This window comes from Neolamprologus multifasciatus, chromosome 3, assembly GCF_963576455.1.
Source record: "Neolamprologus multifasciatus chromosome 3, fNeoMul1.2, whole genome shotgun sequence".
In the NCBI taxonomy this organism is placed as follows: Eukaryota; Metazoa; Chordata; class Actinopteri; order Cichliformes; family Cichlidae; genus Neolamprologus; species Neolamprologus multifasciatus.
Genome location: NC_140441.1, coordinates 35,883,702 through 35,905,442, shown reverse-complemented (window position 1 = coordinate 35,905,442; position 21,741 = coordinate 35,883,702). Strand labels below are relative to the sequence as shown.

The following is a 21,741-nucleotide window of genomic DNA, read 5'->3' as shown; positions in this document are numbered from 1 at the left end:
TGTTTGAATGTTCACCACTATGAGTTTAATTTCTGTTCTATGTGCGTTGCAGGGAGGTTATGCAGGAAACGCGGTAGGCTTCAAGCTGTCGTCCCTCCTGTCTCTGGCTGACACCAAAGCTAACAAACCAGGCATGAACCTGCTTCACTTTGTCGCTCTGGTGAGTAACGTCATTGTTCATTTCATTTTTGCACATACGCCAGTGTGGCTGAAGTCACAAAAACAGTTAAAATGCTCTTTGGTTGTCAGGCACCATTGGTGAATGAGATTCATCTGAATTTGCTCAAGGTTCTGGATGTAGTCGGCTGTGCTGGTTGGCACTCATTGGCAGGAGCTCAGGGACACTACTTCCAAATGGGTAGGCTGGAGATGTGGTCCCTCTTTCTTTTTTTTCTTTTTTTTTTAGGGAGGAAGACCCTAAAGACCCTATTTTAGAGTTTCCAGGGAAGATCTATGCTATGATGTGGTTGTCATCCTGCTATTGCTTTGGATGTTTGCCATTGTTACAGGCTACTTGGTACCTGGACAACTGCAACCAGAGCTTGGTTCACATTACAGTCAATAAGTCATACTTATTCCTGGACAGTGGTGGACTCCGCCACTGCTGGTTTTGTACAGACTCTTTCAGATCTGGTGGTCTCAGAAACACGTCTCTCCTTTTTGCAGATGATACAATCCTTTTTTTTGATTAATCTATTAATGAAATTAGCTCTTGAGACAGTAGGAGTTTGAAGCACAGTGTGAAGTGGTTACAATGAAAATTAGCAGATTCACGTCTTAATGGTTTGAGTGGTGAAGAGAGACCTGAAGCTGAAGGGGAAGCTGTTGAGTAACTAGTCGATATAAATTCGAACCATTCGAATAAAATTGCAGATACAACAGGTGGAAATTAGTTTATTCGGACAAGTTGTTGGTTCAGCTTCAGAGAGTGAGATGCTCAGTAGTTCAGGAGGGGCTCAGAATAGAGCTCCAGGCAAGTCCTACTGGTAGAAGGCCTAAACATGCTGGTGAGATTATGTCTTTAAAGTGGTTTCATGCAATGTCTACCAGAAGGGGACCCTGGGGCAGAGAATGGGTCTCTTTATGTGGATTGAGAGCACCTCTGTACCACCAAAATGAGCAAGAGGAGGTAGTTGGAGAGAGGGGGTCTCATGATTGGATGGATGGAGCATCTTTGATATTTTTTGCCCCTTTGCACCATTTCACATGTCTTTGTGGTTATTTTTTCATGTTGCAGATGGTTTCCATTTCTTCATTAAATTTATGGGGTGATTCTGACCTCTGACCTCTTGGCTCCTCGTCCATCTGTGTGCGTTTGGTGTTTCACTGTCTGTGTGGATCAGTTAGTTTAGCTCTTTAAACAGAGTGAAGTGTGAGAGTTGTATGAATGTAGAGTTTAATGTCTCTAAAACCTAAATGTTAGACCTTTGGGAGCTCAAAAACAAATGAACATTTGATTTTTGTCTCATTTTTTGCTGTTTTGTTTTTCTATAGGAAGCCCATAAAAAAGATGAGAAGCTCTTGGAGTTTCCTCTCAAGCTGAGTCACATCCAGGCTGCAGCCAGGTCAGACATCACTTCATATTAATCACATATTAAATACTACAGTTGTCCATATACACCACTACATTTCTCCATCAACCTGTTTGGTGGGGATTTATTTATTATACTCCTTCTTTCCATCATCTTATTACATCTCTACAGAATCTGAGTGAACACCGCCCCCTGCTGGTTTCTTTTCAGTCCTTCATTTGATACTTAAATTACACCAGACACAAAATGAATGAAACCAGAGCAGAAATGAGGCTACATGGATTTGTGTTTTCCTTCCTTTGGTAGGATCTCATTGGAAACATTGGATGCTGAGCTGCATTTGCTGACGTCTCGCACACACTCGGTGGAGGAGAGCATCCAGAGAGACACAGAGCTGCTGCAGCAACTGGACAGCTTTCTGCAGGTAACACACATAGCAGTATTTTAGTTTTATATAATCTTTAAATAAGTGTCTAATTTAAAAAGTAATTTCGTGCCTATTCACGTTTGTGTTTTTATGTTTGTCTCAGCATGCCACATCATCTCTCTGCTCACTCCGCGGCAGTCGGCAACAGCTAAAGAGGGAAGGCAGCGAGCTGATCGACTTTTTCTGCGAGGACAGAGACACTTTCAGGCTGGACGACTGTTTCAGCATCTTCCACACCTTCTGCTCCAGGTTCACAAATGCTGTCAAGGTACAACTATGAATGCAAATCCATTACACGAGCTGTACAACAATCCACACAAGATCCAGTAGATGTGGTTAAAACTGTTGGTATACTTCAACTGATACATTAGTCTTCATCCCATATTTTATAATAATAATATTATTTTCTAAACCTTCCGTTTTGTGTGATTGCCAACAATGTCACCATTGTTGGCTTTTTGGCTCAAGTGTGTCTCTATTGCCTCTGAGTAGTTTGAATTCCCAAACCCCTCTCACACGATGAGCTGTTGACAGAGACACAAATACCAGACCATAAATCAGGCATAAGAGGAGAAGTTGTATTTAAGGCCCAAGGGTTCACAGTTTGTTTTATTTTTTGTTTTGTTTTGTTTGCTTTGATTTGTGCATCAGGATCTGATGCATCAACATGCATAATATCTGTAGGCTATGGAGGACCAGAAGAGTCACGCGCATCAGGAAAATAACTTCTTTCTGTTTTTGAAGGAGAACACGGAGAGGGAGGCGAAGGAGGCGGCTCGTCGTCAGCGGATACAAGAGCTGGAGGAGAAGAAGAGGCACTCCTGGGCTGGAGGAGAAAAGGTAGGATGACGTACGCAGACACTGTAAAATAAAGTCAATCAAAGAAGTCTAATGATGATCCACTCTCTGTTCCCGTTATAGGTGGATGGAGTCTATGGGCTGCGCTGCCACAGTGAGCTTGACATGTCCACTGCTTTGTCGCGGCATGATGAGGCCGGACTGTTGATGGAACTCCTGACCCCTAGGTCCCACCCTCGCTCACCAGTGAACAACTCCCACAGTTCTCTGGGACGTGCTGTGAGCTTACGTCGTTCCCGGAAGTCTCCATCCTGCTCACCATCTATTGCTGCTGAGCAGGAACTAAGCACTTTCCTGGAAAAGGCGACTGATCGCAAAAACATTCAGCAAAGAGGCAAAGGGAGCAGTTTTCCATCTCCCTCAAGTCCAGGATTCCCAGTGTCCACCCAGACAGCACCACAAAACTCCTCATCACCTTCCAAAAGGAGTCCAAAAAACAAAACCCATGCAACTGCCACTTACCTCAGCCAAAATGCTACCCAGACTTGTGCAAATGCCACTAATCCTGCAAATGAACTTGCAATCAAACCTACCTCTGACTCAAACCAGCAATCTGAACACAACAACAAAAGCAGCAGAGATCAACCTGGCATGGGTTTAAGCAGCCATGCAACACTTACAACAAGCAAACCAAAAGATGTTGAACTGGTTTTAACTCAGTGGACTGACTGCACTGATAAGAGGTTTCAACACAGCACCACTGCTACAGGAAACATGGTGGTGGTTTTAGAGAAATGCACGTTGGTTCCTGAACTAAAAGTGTTTGGCAGTGGCGACACCCTCACAAGTCATAGCGAAAACAGACATGTTGGTCTTCATCAAGATGATGTGACAATCACAGATTTGGAAGAAGAGAAAGGGGATGAATTGCAAGTTGATAAGGTGCATAATAATGGCCAACTGATTGTAAATCCAAAACAATCTGATGAGCAAGTCGGTGAGCTCAGCTCTTCTTCAACACCAAGAGAGGGCGATGAGGGGCAAGAGGATAAGGTGGTTGTATGGTGTGTGACGGGTGTGTGCGAGGCTACAAGTGACACACAAAGCACCTATGCAGAAACTGAAAAAGATCAGCATAAGGGTGATAACCAAGGAGGAAACAAACAAACTTCCTCTGCTTTAGCCAATGACATGCCTTCAGAACCTCAACCGGCCAATGAAAAACCAGTGCCTGTACCCATCAGCAGCCAACCAGTGCCTGTCCCCCGCTGTGATGACACATCACTGCTTGTTTCTTCCTCCGTGTGGCGCCCGAAAGAACCTCCAACACCTAATGTAGTGCCTGCTCTCACAGCAGATGCTTCTGAGAAAGATAAAGAACTGGAGGAAGAAGCAGAAGTGTCCACCAACAGGAACCGTGATGGAGTGACCGTCTCAAAACAATCAACAGAAGAGAAAAGCAAAAACAACATGGCTTCTAAAGACTCAACCAGTAAAACTGCAAAAGCAGCTTCTTCCACCAAAGTAAAAGCAGAACCAGCAACTCCATGTAAACTACCCAGCAAGAGCCTTCCTACGTCTAAAGTCCAAACTAATGGGAAGAAACCTACCCCAAACACTATCTCTGCATCTGGCAAATCCAAATCTATCCGGACCCTCACAACCTCCGAGAACAAGGACATGAGGAGGGTTGTGCCAATATCCAGGACCAACAGAAGTCCATCCAGAATCAAACATACAGAGAAGAATCGAGGCTCCTCCAGCACCGCAGTGCCCACCAGTCTGACTCCCTCAAAACGAAGCAGTGCTTCCCCTCGACAAGTAGCGAGGCCTGCAAATGCTCCTTCATCCCGACAATCTGGGATCCCCAAGACCTTGGATCCAAAGGACTCAAAGAACCAGAATGTTTCAGGTAGTCAGCCATCTGCCCGAGAACAGAACAAGGACTTTCAAGGAAAGATGTCCAGCCAAAAGCCCTTAATGAAACCTAAAGCCCAGCTGGAGGAGAAGATCTGTCGCTCCACACTGCGGGCACTCTCTCAGGGTGGAAGAAGTGGAGGAGGAGGCAGCGTCAGTGCTCCTGCCACTCCTTTGCGCAAAGCCACAAGCTCTTCATCATCTGTGTTTCCGGGTTTTGCACGGAGCACAGCCTCTTCTTCTTTCAGACGTACTCACACCAACCTTGCTGTTCCTGCTGCTTCCCACTCCCCCAACATTGGGTCAGACCCCTCCCCCAAACCTTCTTCCAAGACCTCCTCCTCTGTTACCCCATCCAGCACCTCCTTGCCTATTACGCGATCAAGATCACTAAGAGTCCATGCGTCAGCAAGATCCTCAGATGTCCAAAAACTCTCCCCCTCCTCACAGAGGAAGTCTCAGAGCGTCAAATCATCTCCTCGTGCATCGCGCCACGACTTGCTGGCTCCCCCTAAAGGCCACAGACGGAATGACAGTGACAGTGACAAGTCCGCTCATTCTCAGGACTCGGTCTTGCCCACAAGGCCGCGCTGGAGATAAGCTCTTGGTTGTTTTGTTTTGAGGATTTTTTCCTAATCACTCCTCTTTCAGGAAAGTCAGGAGATACATCCATTATGAAATGTAGATACCTTTTAAAATGTTCAAGTTTAATTTGAGTAACAAAGGAAGATACAATGAGATTGTCTCGTATGGATTTAAATCTTGTTTGTTACCTTGTTTGTTTGTTATTATAAGGTTTAAGTGCATCGGAGCTGAAAAGTTCACTACGTTTTCTTTGTACTATATTGTCCTTGTAATGTACTTTAAACAACCACAGAGGGGAAAAAACAACTTGTTTTCAAGGTATATTTTTATTCTTTCTAAATCTATTAATTGAGAGTACATTCTAAGATTAATGACAATAATGACCTCTCCTCACGACCTCAGGAAAGCCGATGTCTTATCAGAAATCACAGACCTTTTTGTTTTGGTCAGAGTGAAGCTCTGAGATCTCTGGATGAGTCGGGAAATGACTACAGCCTGTGACGTGATTGCTAACAAGCTTTCAGTCAAAACCACACTAACACTAGCAGTTCTGAATAATTTGGTGGCCGTAGCCATGACTTGATCTCTCCTATTAGGCCTACAGACACTTGAGTCAGTCTGTCCGTTAATCCACAGACTAAAGGCTCCTACTATGAGAGTAAGGGCTACGCCGTATTGTATGAAAGAAACTATTACAACCAACATACAAACTGCAAATTTAAACACTGAATTGAAAAGAGGGGAGCTAAAAGAGGCAAACAGAGTGAATAAAATCTAATTTCATTTTATTTATACTCCCTTTGATTTATTCCTGTGGTACTTTTTTTCTTTTTTGAAAGAGAAATATCTGCAGCTATAAAGATGTACATCTTTGGAGTATCCTGAAAATTCTGCAGTTTTTAAAGGTCATGTGACTGAATGCCTGTTCGATTCACAAGCACCTTTAACTGCATGAACCGTGCTGCAGAATCTCTTTAATCCAGGCTGGACTTGTATAGAAATAATAATATTACTACAATACTAATTGTGTTTTTATAAAGCCTGACATAACTAATCTTTGAGAGCTGTGGTGTCTTTTTTAAAAAAACACGATCAGTTTAAACAAGGAGATATTTATAACTATGATTAAAAACAGACACTTTCTGACCTCATATGAAAATTCAAGTTGTGTTTTCATATGAGGACATTTTTATGTTTATCTGTATTTATTTATGTATGTAATGTTTCCCTACTAATTAATAAAGCATTGTTCCTCAGTCACTCTGCGCACTTCATTCTAAGACTGTATTGCACTTTCTCCTGCCAGAAGACAATGTTTTAATTGAAATAGACTGAAATATCTTGCTTCAAGTGGATGAATGTCTGGAAACATTCACTTTAAAACCAAGCACATTTGAAACTATCTACACATTTCCAATTCTTACAGCTGCATTTTGTATCTAATCTTGAGCAGACCGTCTTTGTGTCTGCACCTCTCATTAATTCTGGTCTTGTATTAAATTTAAAATGGAGAAACTAAAACAATCGAGACCATCATCAATCTCAAAATCATCATTTTTATGGTTTTTAGAGTTCAAGAAACAAGCACAAATGTGTTTTTGCGTCTAGGTTTTCTGTAGTGATGTAACAGAACGCTGAAGCTAAAGTAACTGTAGTGATTTGTGTAGAGGAAAACGTCTCTGTGGTAACATCACTGCCAACGTGTTCATCTTGAGTGTGTTATTACACCAAAAATATGTACGTGTACTAAACTGCTGAAGTTTTAAAGAGTTAAAAAAAAAAACTTTTACAAGTATCTGTGATTTCTTTAAACGCTGTAATAAGAATTGTGCTTTCAGGCGTTACTGCTGTTCTCTGAATATTTGTCAAGTCTAAAACCTTCTCTGTAAACCCCTACAGATGGCTGTGTGTAAAAAATCCCAGTAGTTTCTGAAATACTCAGACCAGCCTGTGTAATACCAAAAACCAAACCTGTTAAACTTCTTTTCCATATCTACGTCCATAAATGCGTGAAGCTACTGCTATGTGATTGACTAATTAAATATTTGCATTGGTGAGCAGTTGTACAGGTTTACCTAATATACCGTAATTGTCGGGCTATAAGCCGCTACTTTTTGCACAAGCTTTGAACCCTGCGGCTTTTAGTCAGGTGCGGCTTTTCTAAGGATTGTCCATGATTTTTGTGATATCGTAAGAGGATTTGTTTTGTTTGTTCCATTTTTCTCCGGCACTACGTTGCCTGGCGGAAGGATCGGGGTTCAAGAGTGGTATGTTGGTCACATGTCCGTCCGCCAGGCAACGTAGTGCCATACGAAGTAGCGCGAAAAACAAACTTCAAAGTAGCGATCAGTGTTGCCAACTTAGCGACTTTGTCGCTATATTTAGCGAGTTTTCAGACCCCCTTAGCGACTCTTTTTCTAAAAAGCGACTAGCGACAAATCTGGCGACTTTTTCTGGTGTTATTGGAGACTTATTTATGACGACTTTTTGACGTGAAAGCATGTATCGCTCTTACTCTCAACAAGCAGCGGTGCTGCCGTGGGCGCCTCACCCGTGCCAAAGCGCTCACGGGTGGAGGATAGTCCTCCCCCTAGTGATGTTCGATTCGTGAACGAATCGTTCAATACTCGAGAATCACTTTACTGACTCGTGAATCATGATTCACAAGCCCAACTGACTCACTGACTCATCCCTGTTTCTGTTAGCAAACTAATTCGCTTAGTAGAAATATATCTAGCTTATAATTAAAATTGTGGGGGGGAAAAAACAACAGCCAGTTTCTTAACAAAAGCATTTCTGCTCTGAACTGGAAGAAAAAACCCTGAGTAGAAGCTCACATCAAGAAAATAGCTCCTTGGTTCACAGTAGCATCGCTCTGCTAACATGCTAACAGCACATTTGAGCTACTCACCCCCTCCCTTCCTGTGCTGAATCGTAAGCGTAAGCAAATCACTCAGGACTCGCTCACCCCCTCCCTCCTGTGCTGAATCATAGAGCGAACGAATCACTCAGGACTCACTAACCCCCTCCCTCCTGTGCTGAATCGTAAGCTTAAGCGAATCACTCAGGACTCGCTCACCCCCTCCCTCCTGTGCTGAATCATAGAGCGAGCGAACGAATCACTCACTCACTCACCCCCTCCCTCCTGTGCTGAATCGTAAGCATAAGCGAATCACTCAGGACTCGCTCACCCCCTACCTCCTGTGCTGAATCATAGAGCGAACGAATCACTCAGGACTCACTAACCCCCTCCCTCCTGTGCTGAATCGTAAGCGTAAGCGAATCACTCAGGACTCGCTCACCCCCTCCCTCCTGTGCTGAATCATAGAGCGAGCGAACGAATCACTCACTCACCCCCTCCCTCCTGGCTCACAGCTTCTTCTTCTTCTTGGTTGGCAACCAATGTTAAGGTGCATTACCGCCCCCTGGCTCACAGCTCAGTGGACATTTAGATGAGAAAATATATATTTAACACATTTAAGGAAAATACTAATAAAATACAAATAAACAAAATAAATGTTTATTAAGCAATTTTGATAGGAAATTGCTTAATTTTAGAAATGTTTTTGCTCTTTTTTGCTCTATAAAATAGTTGTTGTTTTTTTTAGAATCATTCATCTTAGCAGTGGGATTTACATGAAAAGAGAAACAAATTAAGTTTGAGTGAAAATGTAAATTTTTTGCACTCTCTGGTCAACTGACTCAGTGAATCAAATGACTCAAAAAATCCGATTCACTTTGGTGAGTGACTCATTAAAACTCGATTCAGTAAAAAGAATCAAATTTACCATCACTACCTCCCCCAGCTGCTATCAGGGCAGGAGATGTTCACACCTGTGCGTCCAAACGGCAAATGAATCGCGCATGAGCGAAGCCTCTGCTCCCGCACTGACTGTAACGCAATCAGTTCTTCTTTTACTCTTATGCTGTTTTGTGGATCACAAGGTTTAAAACTACTTATAAACACACACACACAGTAACTCCACCAGAGTGCCTATTTCGGGTCACTTTTGCCGGTCCAGGCCCGGATAAAGGAGCAGGGTTGGAATTGTGACATTAAAAAACAATAATTGCTAAAAAGAAATTTAATTTGTAGTTCTAAATAAATTCTAAATGCATTTAGGACGTTTTTTACTCACTTTATGTCTCTTCCACGATGTTATTTCTCTCTCCAACAACGTAGGTTACAATTACATTAGCATGACAAATTATGCAAATTAGGTGATGACGTCATTTGGCGACTTCTAGCGACTTTTAGGACAACCAATAGCGATTTTCCTTTCTGAGGAGTTGGCAACACTGGTAGCGATACGCGTTCAGCGGGAGCAGTAGCGGTTTTAGATACGGGCGACACGGGCAGTTGCCCGGGGCGGCATCGTGGTGGGGGGCGGCATCACGGGCATCGGTAAAAAAAAGAATTGCTTGTACTCATGCTGCCCCGACATCATGCGGGCCCATATTGGGAATGGCATAGGCACCGATCGATTTTCTATCGCCCATGGGAGTAAGGGCGCCCTCCGTTTGCGAGGTGCGCCTGCTGCTTGCGGCACAGGGAGGAGAGGGCGGGGCGACGGGGGATTCTCTGGCTGGCTGGAGCAGCAAAAATTACCAACTCTCTAAATAAAACAAAAATAAAAACAAACAACAAACACGAAAACACCAGACATTATGATACAGACTTATAATTTGCACCGATGTTTTTTTCAAAATTCTATACACGAAAAGTGAGCGTAAGAGCCCTCGGTGCGCCTGCTTGCTGCTGAAGTCAAAGTAAACTTTATTGTCATCTCCGCTACATACAGTCCAGTATATAGAGAGACGAGACGACGAGGCTCCAGTTACAGCAGTGCAAATAAACAAACAATAAATATTTAAGAGTAAAAAAAATAAATATACACTTTAGGACTCGGGGTGAAGGGATCAATAACAATTTAAAATGTATATTTTATATTTTGTTTATTTAAAGTCTCACACACAACCCGTTTTTAAAGTTTAAAAAAGAGAAAAGAAGAGGAGAGTAGCGACTTCCACAGTCGCTAGAGGCTGGGGATGGAGCCTGCCTATTTGCCTGACGCGCTGTCAACTTTACGCAGTAATGCGAGAGGTGGAATTGCTTGCTTGTTTATTAAAGTGCTTGAAAAGTTTACAGAGCAATGTGATCGGCTCGCGATTCAAACTCTTAACACATCACAGGCTCTAATGCAACAAGGGGAAACTCGTTGTGCTGCGGTCAACAAAAACTACGGCTACCCAGCCCTCCTCTCTGTCAAAATCAAACCAGTGAATGACAGACTGACAACGCCCTCTTAATGTCACCGCTAGCACCCACGTGACTCCCGTTACACATCACCATAGAAACCAAACAAATAAAAACCCAGTGATCCTTAAAATTCAATACATTTAATTATGGCTCCTACAAGGAGGAACGAGCAAAAGACACAGGTAAGCAGATGTGTCATTGGATAATGGCAGGTCATGTATCCTAAAACATTAAGAATCAGAATACTTTATTAATCCCTAAGGAAATTATGTGGGTTACAGTTCCTCCAAGAAGAAATGGTAAAAATAGTAACAGTAACAGACTAAACTCCAAACAATATATACAATAATATAATATTAATTAGTCAGTGTCAATTGTTGATTTGTCCTGTTCTCATTGTATGACGAAGTATGATGTCTGTTTAGTAGCCGTTTGCATACTATGCATACTCTCTCCCTCTTCATATGTATGTGTGTATGTGTATGTGTGTGTGTGGGGGGGCGCCAGAAGGGGTGTTCGCCCAGGGCGCCTAACAGGCTAGGACCGCCACTGAGCGGGAGGCGTGGATGATGAGCGGTGATAAACCTGCGAAAAGCAAGTTATGCCCAACTCCACCAGTGGATTCTGACAGCGTGGAAAAGTGTGAAAACATCCACGATCACTAACGGATTTCGAAGGGCTGGACTGCTGCATGATGGAGAGCAGGACACCGCCACGGCCCTTCTGAGGGTGTTTGACTCTGACACTGACAACGAGGATTTGTTTGGTTTTGAAAGTGACAACGAGGAGAGAAGCGGAGAGTGGATGACGAAGCCATCCTGAGCCTGTTCGTTTCCGACACTGGAGAAGAGGACTTTGGTGGTTTTAGTGCGCAGGAAGAAGAGAAAGATGGTGGTGAATGACTGACTTTTCTTCTTGTTAAAGCCGTGTCACTGCACCTGAGCCTAAAAGGTAGGCCGAATCTATTTTTCTGGTGTGCTGTAGGTTATTGTTATGTACTACATTTGTTACTCGTTTATGAAGCACAGTACATGTTTCGTACTTGTACTTGTATTTATCGGTACTTGTACATATACCTAAAAAGTTATGCAAATATGTACCCGTAACTTGTTTTTCAAAATATTAATAAAAGAGGTGTGTCTCCAAACAGCCATCTCTTTCCTGACAATTCGCTTTGTGCATATTCTCTTACATATGATAAGTCAACATTGAAACACCTGCGGCTTTTAGTCAGGTGCGGCTAATGTATGTACAAAACATGATTTTCCCCTGATTTTAGCTTGTGCGGCTAATATTCAGGTGCGCTTTGTAGTCCGGGAAATACGGTAATCTTTCATTATCTCGTTTACAAACCCATCAATCTACATCATATGTGTCAAACTCGAGGCCTGCGGGCCACATCCGGCCCAACGTATATTTATATCCGGCCTGCGAGATCATTTCTATATAGATTCAGAGTCGACTGCAGAGGTGCCCATTGTGTCCCAGTCAAACAGTGCTCAGCAGTTATTAGGTAAGACGACGTCTTTCTGTAGTTCATTATTCTAACAAGCAAAAAGTATTAAAGTGATGTTTACGTTGTGTATTTCAGACAGTGAGATGCAGAAACTGCAGGCCACAGGAGAAATGTAGTTTTCTGTAGTTGTTCAGTATCTAGAGGATACGTGTCAAACTCGAGGCCCGTGGGCCACATCCAGCCCAGCATACATTTATATCTGGCCTGCAAGATCCTTTTTATATAGATTCATTATTATTGTTATTCATGGCCCGGCAAAATGAAGCGCTAATGAGACAAAATCTACAGATTCAATAATTCAGAGTATCAATCAAGTCAAGTTTCTGTTCTGTGTCAGGGTCTGCGACCCATCTTTTCAATTTCTTTTATAGTTTTTTTCTTCTCTCCCATGATAATGAACATATGTTAAGTTCTGGTGTTGATCATCATTTAGGTTTTAGCTGAGTTTCATTATGGTTTAGATTTTCTTCTATGGCCTTGTCTGTTCTTGTTCACAGTATTATACAGTCTGTCTTTTACTTTCAGTATGCTTGTGTTTAAGTCTCCCTTGTTGGTTCGTCATGTCTGTGTTTCCTATGTTGACAAGCTTGCTGTGTGTGTGCGAGTTTTAGTTTCACTTCCCCTGTGGTGTCAGCTGTTTCCTCATGTGTTTCCACTTTCCCTAATCTCCTTTGTGTGTTTGTCTGTGTGCCTTCTTTGTCGGATCGTCTGTGTTACCTCCTTCCATGTATTCACAGTTCTCATACAGAAAGTAGAAGAGCTACAGAAGAATCTGACATTTCAGCAGATGTTTTTTCACCAGAGCAAAATCACAAAGTGAAGCTGTTGTGGAAGCAGAGGAGATAGTCAAATCAGCCGGGCCATTTACTGAGGGAGAGTTTCTGAAGAGCTGCATGATGAAGGTGTGCGACGTCTTGTGTCCAGACAAAATGCAGATATTGGCAAATGTGAGCTTGAGTAGAAATACGGTTGCTGATCGGGTTTGTGAGATGACCACTGATTTAAGAACAGAGATGTGTGAAAGAAGCAAATACTTTATAGCATACTCTCTTGCTGTGGATAAAAGTACAGACATGATGGCTTTACACAGCTGGCCATCTTCATCCGTGAAGTGAACTCCAATATGCCCGTTTCAGAGGAAATATTGGACGTTAAATCGATGCACGGTACAACGATAGGAAAAGACATGTTTGAAAACTTATGACGGTTATTAGAAGTTATTCTTTATTCTAAGTGTATTTATTCTGAAACAATATTCCTGTCTGTTTTTATTCATATTTATGTTCAAAAAACATTGTTTTAGTGTGTTCAATAAATGCTTACCCTGTTTGGCCCTCAACCTAAAGTGTGCTTTGAGTTTTGGCCCCCTGTACAATTAAGTTTGACACCTCTGATCTAGAGCAGCTCCATCCTTCACAGCCTTTGTGATACTGACTCTCCCTGGTGACCAGAAACAAGAGTCCTTCACCAGTCCTGTAAAACAATTGCAAATAATTTTGGATGCACCTCCACCAGAAAATCAACAACTGCAAATCATAGCATGCTGGGGGGAAAGCAAACAGAAGTCAACTAGTACTGCATTGCCAGTGGCACATATTCAGACTTCAGTGGCAAAAGCACCATTTTCCATTTTAATTCATCAACTAATACAACATGCATGTGTTTAGACAGATTTGAAAGAAACAACAAGGCATGTTTAGTCCAGCGGGAAGCTGAAAGGGCATTACAGTTTTCAAAGACCTGACACGGTGCTTTGACAACTTGGCAATCATGTCAAATATTTGTCACTATAAGAATTTCCCCCCTACATTACACAAGATAAGATAAAACTTTATTAATCCCTCGGGTGGGTTCCTCTGCGAAATTCTGTAAAGATTGGCGCCTAAACAGGGACTTGAACCCTGGACCCTTAGATTAAAAGTCTGATGCTCTAGTGACTGAACTATCTGGGCTCAATATACAAACTCTAATAGTGCATTAATGTAATAGTCTGACTCTGCAATGTATAGTCAGCCAAGTCATAATCAAAGCAACAAACAACTCATGTTTTGATGAAACTGCAAACCCTCCTGGTCAATAATCACATAAGCTGTACATGCAGGAAGTAAAGACTGATAAAGGAGCACAACATTCAGACAAATCCAAGACATAATGAAATGAACCACAATAACTGTGTATGCATAAATCAGGTGTCAGTGAACACTTAACGATCACAGATCTTTAGAACCACAGCCAGATAACAATTTTTCCCCAAATAAATGTGTAGATTTTAGCTAAATATATATTATAGAATCAACACCATGGGCATTTCAGATTTCACACAGGTGGTTGGTTGTTACACTCTGGAAATGTGAGTCTTATGGACCCTCTCTGTGTGTATGGGGTTAAAATGATGCCACCTTAAAATGAAACTGAAAAAAAGGTGAATTGAAACCGTAAATGTGCGAATAATTATTTTTTCTATTATTAACTAAGTTTTGAAACCTACATCTTTGTTTTTTTTTTTTTGCTTACATCTTTTTTTCCAATTTCAGTTTGCTGGCAATGTTGCTGTACGAATGAGTATTACGGCCACATTAAGAAAAACTATTATAGATAACATTGAAAATAAAGTTTCAATTTTGAGATTAAAATTGTAATTCAATTGAGAAAACAGTCCAAATGTGGAGATTACAGTTGTTTCAAGACAAACTGCAACAGTTGCTATACCCTCTGAGTTAATGTAATTGTGCTTCAGAATCCGTTTAGTCTGAATGCAGGAAATGATTTCTCTTTTAGCACATAAACACAGTGTGGTGATCAGCAATAGGGCCTTGAAAAGATGGTGTGGAAAGCTGCATCTCATCAAATGGAAAAACACACCAAATGAAATCGAGGGTTACAGCATGAGGAAGGAAGTAATGAAGTACAAATACTTTGTTACTGTACTAATGATGTCACCGTTCACTGAGGACTCACACGCAGGACTCTTCACTTTGAGGAGAAATAGTGGGGTTTATTACACCAGGTATATGTACAGACAGTGCAGGGAATTGTGCTATATACAAGTGTGACGGGGTCCAGGCTCCAGGAAATCCAAGGTGGGGAGGACAGGGAAAGCTTCTCTTCGCTCACTCACTGCTCGCTATAGCCACTCTCCAATCATTCACAACTAAGGATCTGCTCCGGGAAAACAGGGCCACGTCCAGGGGAACTAAACACAGAGTGTACACATTAGAATGAAGGCACAGAAATAGCAAGAGTCTAATACTAAGAGACCTTTAGGAGACCTTCATTACTTTAGGTTTAACACCTTTAAGGGGAGTTATTATTTTGTCGCTGCGAGCCTCAAATCAAACTGCTTTGAGATTAAACAGTAACACATGAAATTCATTCCTGTTGGTGTATTAATCACCAGGAATATCACAGAAAAAGATATAAAAGTGGCAAAACTATGTGTCGTAGTCAGGGCTTAAAGTGTTTCCTTTTTCTTGTTTTTGGCCCAACGACTGATTGTAAAGCTCACATGTAAGTCTTCATGTTTTTAAATCAGATATTGGTTCTGTACATGTGACATTATGTTTTTTCATATTGTGAAACGTGTTGCTAAACAAACTGAGGCAGACTAACTGGTTTATTTAAAGGTTGCAGGTTAGTGCAGGATAAACAGGTTAGTTTGCTGCACTGTGATGGATTTAAAGTACAGAACAGTGTGTGACTGCTGCACAGTGGCTGTGGTTTCATGCTCAGAGTTTGGTTACATCAAGTGTAGCAGAGATGAATTTGAAGTTAAGCTGATGATGCTTAGACTCACTGAATTTCACCTTCATACCAGCTGAATAGTGTCTAATAAAAAGAGCATAAACAGTTTACTGTCAGTGTAGAGGATGGAAATCAGTTCAACTAATGAAACATCTGCTGACATCTGGTTGAATTCACTTGTGTAAATCCACAAAGAGCAGCAGGTCAGCTGATCACAGCCTCTACATTCAGAAAATCTACTGGAGCTCTCAGCAGTAATTATACTGAGTCGTGAATGTTTTCCCCACACTGAGCCATTGCAACTGATTTTAGGGTTCCTCCACCTGCTGAATCCACTTTAACCCCTGACTGCCCAATTTCCTGTTTAGAGACAAAGTCACCTTCTACAATGTAGACAACAGAAAATGGAGCCATTTTTTTTTTTTCCCAGTGTAAGTCCAGAAACTCACCTCAGACATGTTGTTCTTTTCCTCACTCAACTGCAATCCTGGAGAAACGCCCCTCTGTAGCTTTGCTTCAGCATTTAATACAAAGAAGACAGTGAGTCCTGCTCCCATGTCATTCCCTCCATGTCTCGCCTCGACCTTCATGATCCCTGCTATAAATCAAGTTTTCATTCAAATCAAACAAACGTGTACTGAGTCAGCTTTTGGCTCCAACCTTTGTACACCAGCCGCTTGGCCTTGACAGCACAAGGTCGTGGACCACGTTTACATGTCTTCATAAGTTAACAGATGTGAAGTATTTTCACATACGGCCCTTAAAGCTTCTGTTAAAACGTTCCACAAAACTTGGTTTAATCAATGTGTGATATTAAACTGAACCATCAGTTGATGGAAATGTTTATTATTAAACTCCTCGCCTTCATCTGTTGGAAGTTTCTCACTCAGAACATCCTCAAAAGCAGATGCAACAGATGCTCCTGCCTTGGTTTGAAGACACCTGCATGCATACTTAGAAAATCCATCTGTACATGTCAGTAAGTGTCTCACATTATCATTATCTGCACAATATTCACCCATATCAGCCAAATCAGCCTCAAACTATTTGTCAGTTCCACTAATCAAAACTCTATTTCTGGGAAAAAGTCTACTTGCTGGTTAATAACAAAGAAAGAAACTGTTGGTAGATCCACTTTTTACAACGAATCATCCATCAATAAAAATCTAACTCAGTTCCAAAACAACAAATTCAACATTCATATAAAAAATCCAACCCTGCAGGGATCAAACATCTGATCAAACACCAGGGTTGGACACAGACTTTCTAATCTGACATCACAAAGTTATTCTGAAACTGTAAATCTAATTAAAAACTCCCCAAAACTATGATGAGAAAAACCTTAAAAGGTTCAATGATAGAAGGAAAATCCTTTACATGTAAAATCAACAGAGGTTCCTGATAAATAGACTAATAAATGAAGAATAACTGAACAGTTTCTGAGTCATGAGTAAAATTTCAGTGAATATGAATCTCCAGGAGGTAAAAAGGGTTGGAGCTCAGCATCAGTCAGAAGAGGAAGATGAAGTGATGAAGAAGAGAGTGTTCAGTGGAAAAAGGCCTGTGAGTTCATGTAAATGCTGCTTCTGCTGTAAGAAAGACCTAAAAATGTTTAAATGCTCCATGATTTTCATTTCTATCCATCATCTTGAACACTGACTATAAATGTGTTCACTTCATTATTGTGTGATTTGGTTTCTTCACGTGTCTCCTTCAGTGCAAATAAAGGACTGTTAGAGTGTGTGCTGTGTGTTTTTCTGAAGCATGACAATCCTTTCCAACAAGTATTTCCAGCTGTTTGTCTCCACTCTGCACTTTAGTCTTTCTTCCTGTCATGTCTGTGTTTGTCCACCAGGTGTCTCCCTCAGCTCATTTTCTCCAAATCAGAAGCATCAGATTTGTGGAGACGCTCTGCCTGCCAGACACAGCTCAGGGCAAAGAAACATGTCTATCCTCCACAATATACAGGCCTGTGTTATTTAGTTCAACAGTCCCCAACCTTTTGTGTGTCACCGACCGGCTATTAAGGTTTTGTGGATAAATACAACAAAATAAAACCAGTATCGGTACAAAAAAATGTTTTCTTCTCTTGCTGCCTGGTACCAGTCTGGGGCCCGGGGGTTGGGGAACACTGATTTGGTTTTTTATATTTAAATGTATAAATAACTGAGTGTGATCAAGCTTTTCATCTCAAAAAGACATTAAATGTCATCACTGTACATACAATAATAATAATAATAATAATAATAATAATAATAATGATAATAATAATGATGATAATATGATATCAAAAACCTCAAGGATTTAATTTTTTGTTACATTTTAAAAGTTCAAACCTCAAAGACATTAAGTTTACAGTCATATATGATCAAGAAAATCAACAATCTTCACATTTCAGAAGCTGAAACCAGCTTTAAATGTGACTAAAATAATAATAAAACAATCAATTCTCTAATCAATAACTAACTGATGAATCACTGCAGCTCCAATATATTGTTGCATTTGACAACCCACTACAGCAACTACAGAATAAAACCACTAACCAGACTGATGACAGATTTCAAACATGCTGAATATGAAGAGTAGTATCATTTAAACTCACATGATTATCAGCCATAAGAACAAATTCAGATTTATATTGATGTAAGGTATATAAATGTAAGTACAGTTTGAATCAGTGCAATATTATTTTCACACATTAATGGACCACTGAACTTCTCAGCTTCTAAAATGTAAAGCCTCATTTAGAAACTACACAAGTACATATAATGGTCAGGGATCAACATGAACCTGTCTTCTCTATTTGACTTTAATCAACTCTGCAGTGTCTCCATGATCTAAAAGCCAAAGTCCAGCATAGAGCGGCTGAGTGAATGTGGTCTGGACTCTGTGGAGGAGAGTCATGGTTTCAGAGACGCTGTAGAAAGACAGAATACCTGCTCTGTGATCCAGGTACACTCCTACTCTGGAGGACCGAGGACCTGAGAGGACAGTTTGGACTTTGTTGTGCCTAAATTGAAAATTGGTTGTGTTACGGTTTAATGCCCAAGATTTCTCATTATATCCAAATCCACATTCATTTGAGATCCCTGCCCTGATGATATTCTTGTATGCGACTGCTACTAAAACTACTCCCCCTCTCCACTCCACCTCCCAGTAACAACGTCCAGTCAGACTTTCTCTACTCAGGACCTGATAATATTCAGTGAATCTGTCTGGATGATCAGAATAAGACTGTTGTTGTTTCATTAATGTTACTTTTCTGTTCCCCTCAGATAATAACAGTTGTGTGTTTGCTGTGTTTGGATCCAGTGTGATGTCACATGAATATTTTAAGAATCCAGCTCTGGTCTTTGGCTCTGGTGGTGACAGTAAAACATCCTCTTCAGTGACTGTCAGTGAGATGTTTGTCCATTCCTCTCTCAGAATGTCCTGTAGTTTATCTCTGGTCTCTGACACAGCTGCTGTCACATCCTCAAAGTAGCTCAGAGGACGAATATTGATGCTGGATGAGTGTGTAGACTCACTGAGTGCTGACAGTGAGGGGTAGTTGTGTAGAAACTGGTTGTGATCCTCTGTGTGTGAGAGCTGCTCCAGCTCGCCGTCTTTCCTCTTCAGCTCAGCGATCTCCTGCTCCAGCTTCTCCTGAAGCTCTTTGACTCGACTCACTTCAGTTTCCTGCTGGGATCTGACCTGCTGCTTCACATCAGAGCTTCTTTTCTGGAGGAGACGGATCAGCTCAGTGAACATCTTCTCACTGTCCTCCACTGCTTTATCAGCAGAGCCATTGATGGCCTCCACCTCCTGTTGAAGCAGCTTCACATCTTTCTCTCGCTCCTGGATTCTCTGCTGGATGTTTAGTCGTCTCACCTCGAGCTCCTTCTGCTTCTCAGTCCTTTCTGCTGCAGCTGGGACTGTTTCATGGCCTTTATGTTCATCCATCAAGCAGAGATAACAGATACTCTGCTGATCAGTACGACAGAAAATCTTCATCACCTCATCATGACGAGAGCAGATGTTCTCCTGGAGCTTCTTGGAGGGGGCCACCAGCTTGTGTTTCTTTAATGGAGCTGCATCATAGTGAGGTTGGAGGTGTTTCTCACAGTAAGAAGCTGGACAAGATAAACAGGACTTGATGGCTTTCAGCTTCCTCCCAGTGCAGACATCACAGGCCACATCTTCAGGTCCAGCATAGCAGTGATCAGCTGGAGCAGCTTGGAGTCCAGTCTTCTTCAGCTGCTCCACTAAAGCTGCAAACATGACGTTTTTCTCCAGGACAGGCCTCGGTATGAAAGTCTTCCTGCACTGAGGGCAGCTGTGGATTCCCTTCCTGTCCTCTTCATCCCAGAAACTTTTAATACATTTCCTGCAGTAGCTGTGTCCACAGGCTGTAGTCACCGGATCCTTCAGTAGATCCAAACAGATGGAACAAGAGAAGGTTTCTCGGTCCAGCTGAACTCCTTTCTGCGCCATTTCTCCTCTCAGTGTCAGTGACTGTGTGAGTTTCTCTTCCTTAAAACTGAAACTAGTCTGACCTCTGATCTCAACAACATGTTTCTGCAGTGAATGGAGCCTGTCAGCTCTTACACGTCACCACATGTTGGTTACACCCATCTTCAAAGTGCAGATCTGAAGGGAAGGGAACGAGGAAACACGTGGACAGAGAGGAGGTGCTGTGTTTAAGAGCAGGAAGAAGAGGGAGGGTTATCAGGCTGTGCTTCACTCCAGGAAGAGGAGCAGTTTGAGACCCATAATGTGTGTTTAACCCTTTTATTTACTGCTCACCTCAACGTTTAAACTTGTTAACCCTTTCTTCTATATAAATAAATGAAAAGTCCAACATTAGTGAACTCTGGACATAAATGTCTCATGGTTATAGTCACATGACCAGATTCTAAACTTGTAACTGTCAGAACAGCAGAGGCTGCTGCATTAATTAAAGCATATATAAAGCAGTGTTCCTGCAAAAAATAAATATCTCAAAAGAAAATCTTGCATTTTGTTTTGTTTTGGCATTTATAATCACTGCCGCAACAGAAATAACCATGCTTTTTATATAAGAATACAAGTTTTTTCCTGTTTTTCCACCTGTTGCGAGCAGCACTTTGTCCCCTTTACCGCCACATGTTCCTTCTTCATACAAACACAAACCATTCTTATCTCTGCACTTGTCTTTCACCAACACTTATACACTAACAAACACACACTTTCTCTCTCTTGTCTTTCTTTCCAAAGCTCTTCTGGAAGTCTTGCTGATTTCAGGTAATTATTATCTTCACTTTACTGTCTCTCACTGTCAAAAACACTCTAATTGTTTGTGAGCATGGAAGTGCCTTTGCCAGCCCCACATCTATTGTTTGGTCTTTTTGTTTATCTTCCTAATGTAGTAGAGTTGAAATGGCTGCTCAGTGAGACAAAGGGAGAGCAGAAGATGACATTTTTCTTGCAGACATGCTTGTGGCTCAAGAAAAAGTGAATATCTGGGGGGGGGTTGGGTTGTTTTTTTTTTTTAACTTTTATTGCCAAAAAAACAAGGCAATTCACATCAACAACATGACCTGAGACCTAATCTGCTGCATATAATGGTGGGGGTTATTCAAAAACTTAATTTAAAAGAAAAAACATATATACATACATACCAATACCTAAACACAGATGTAACAATGTTAAGGCTTGAGTGTCCCTTCAAGATATTTTATAATTAGTCTCCATTTTTTCTCAAAGGTTGGCACTTTTAGTTGTAGTTGAGCTGTTATCCGTTCCATCGTATAGACATGTCTAGTTTTCAGAAGCCACTGGGCAACTGTGGGTGTTTCTGGTTTGAGCCAGTGAATTGTTATCATTTTTCTTGCAGTCATGAGGAGGAGATGCAGGAGAAAGTGCTGTTCATAGGAGAAACCATCAGGAAAGATATCCAACAAAAAGATCAGAGGATCCATTGGGAGGTTGACTGACAATATGTTTT

The 21,741-nt window shown here is 41.5% G+C and overlaps 2 protein-coding genes across 3 annotated transcripts in view; one reads left to right on the top strand and one right to left on the bottom strand.

Moving 5' to 3' along the window:
- Window positions 1-21,741, top strand: part of LOC146522873 (uncharacterized) — a 77,990-nt gene that overhangs the window by 27,852 nt on the left and 28,397 nt on the right. The window contains exons 9-14 of one of the 2 annotated variants that reach the window (XM_085154055.1): window positions 53-160; window positions 1,495-1,565; window positions 1,839-1,956; window positions 2,063-2,227; window positions 2,704-2,799; window positions 2,881-6,534. The exons of the other annotated variant lie outside the window; for it this stretch is intronic. Coding sequence (XP_085010181.1) covers window positions 53-160; window positions 1,495-1,565; window positions 1,839-1,956; window positions 2,063-2,227; window positions 2,704-2,799; window positions 2,881-5,274 — 2,952 coding nt within the window. The 3' untranslated portion in view covers window positions 5,275-6,534. Of the gene's footprint in view, window positions 1-52; window positions 161-1,494; window positions 1,566-1,838; window positions 1,957-2,062; window positions 2,228-2,703; window positions 2,800-2,880; window positions 6,535-21,741 lie in introns of those variants that run through there. 2 annotated transcript variants of the gene reach the window in all.
- On the bottom strand, window positions 18,288-20,283 carry LOC146522877 (tripartite motif-containing protein 16-like). Its single transcript, XM_085154064.1, has one exon. It carries the CDS (start codon window positions 20,247-20,249, stop codon window positions 18,576-18,578), a length of 1,674 nt encoding a protein of 557 aa, XP_085010190.1. The 5' UTR covers window positions 20,250-20,283; the 3' UTR covers window positions 18,288-18,575.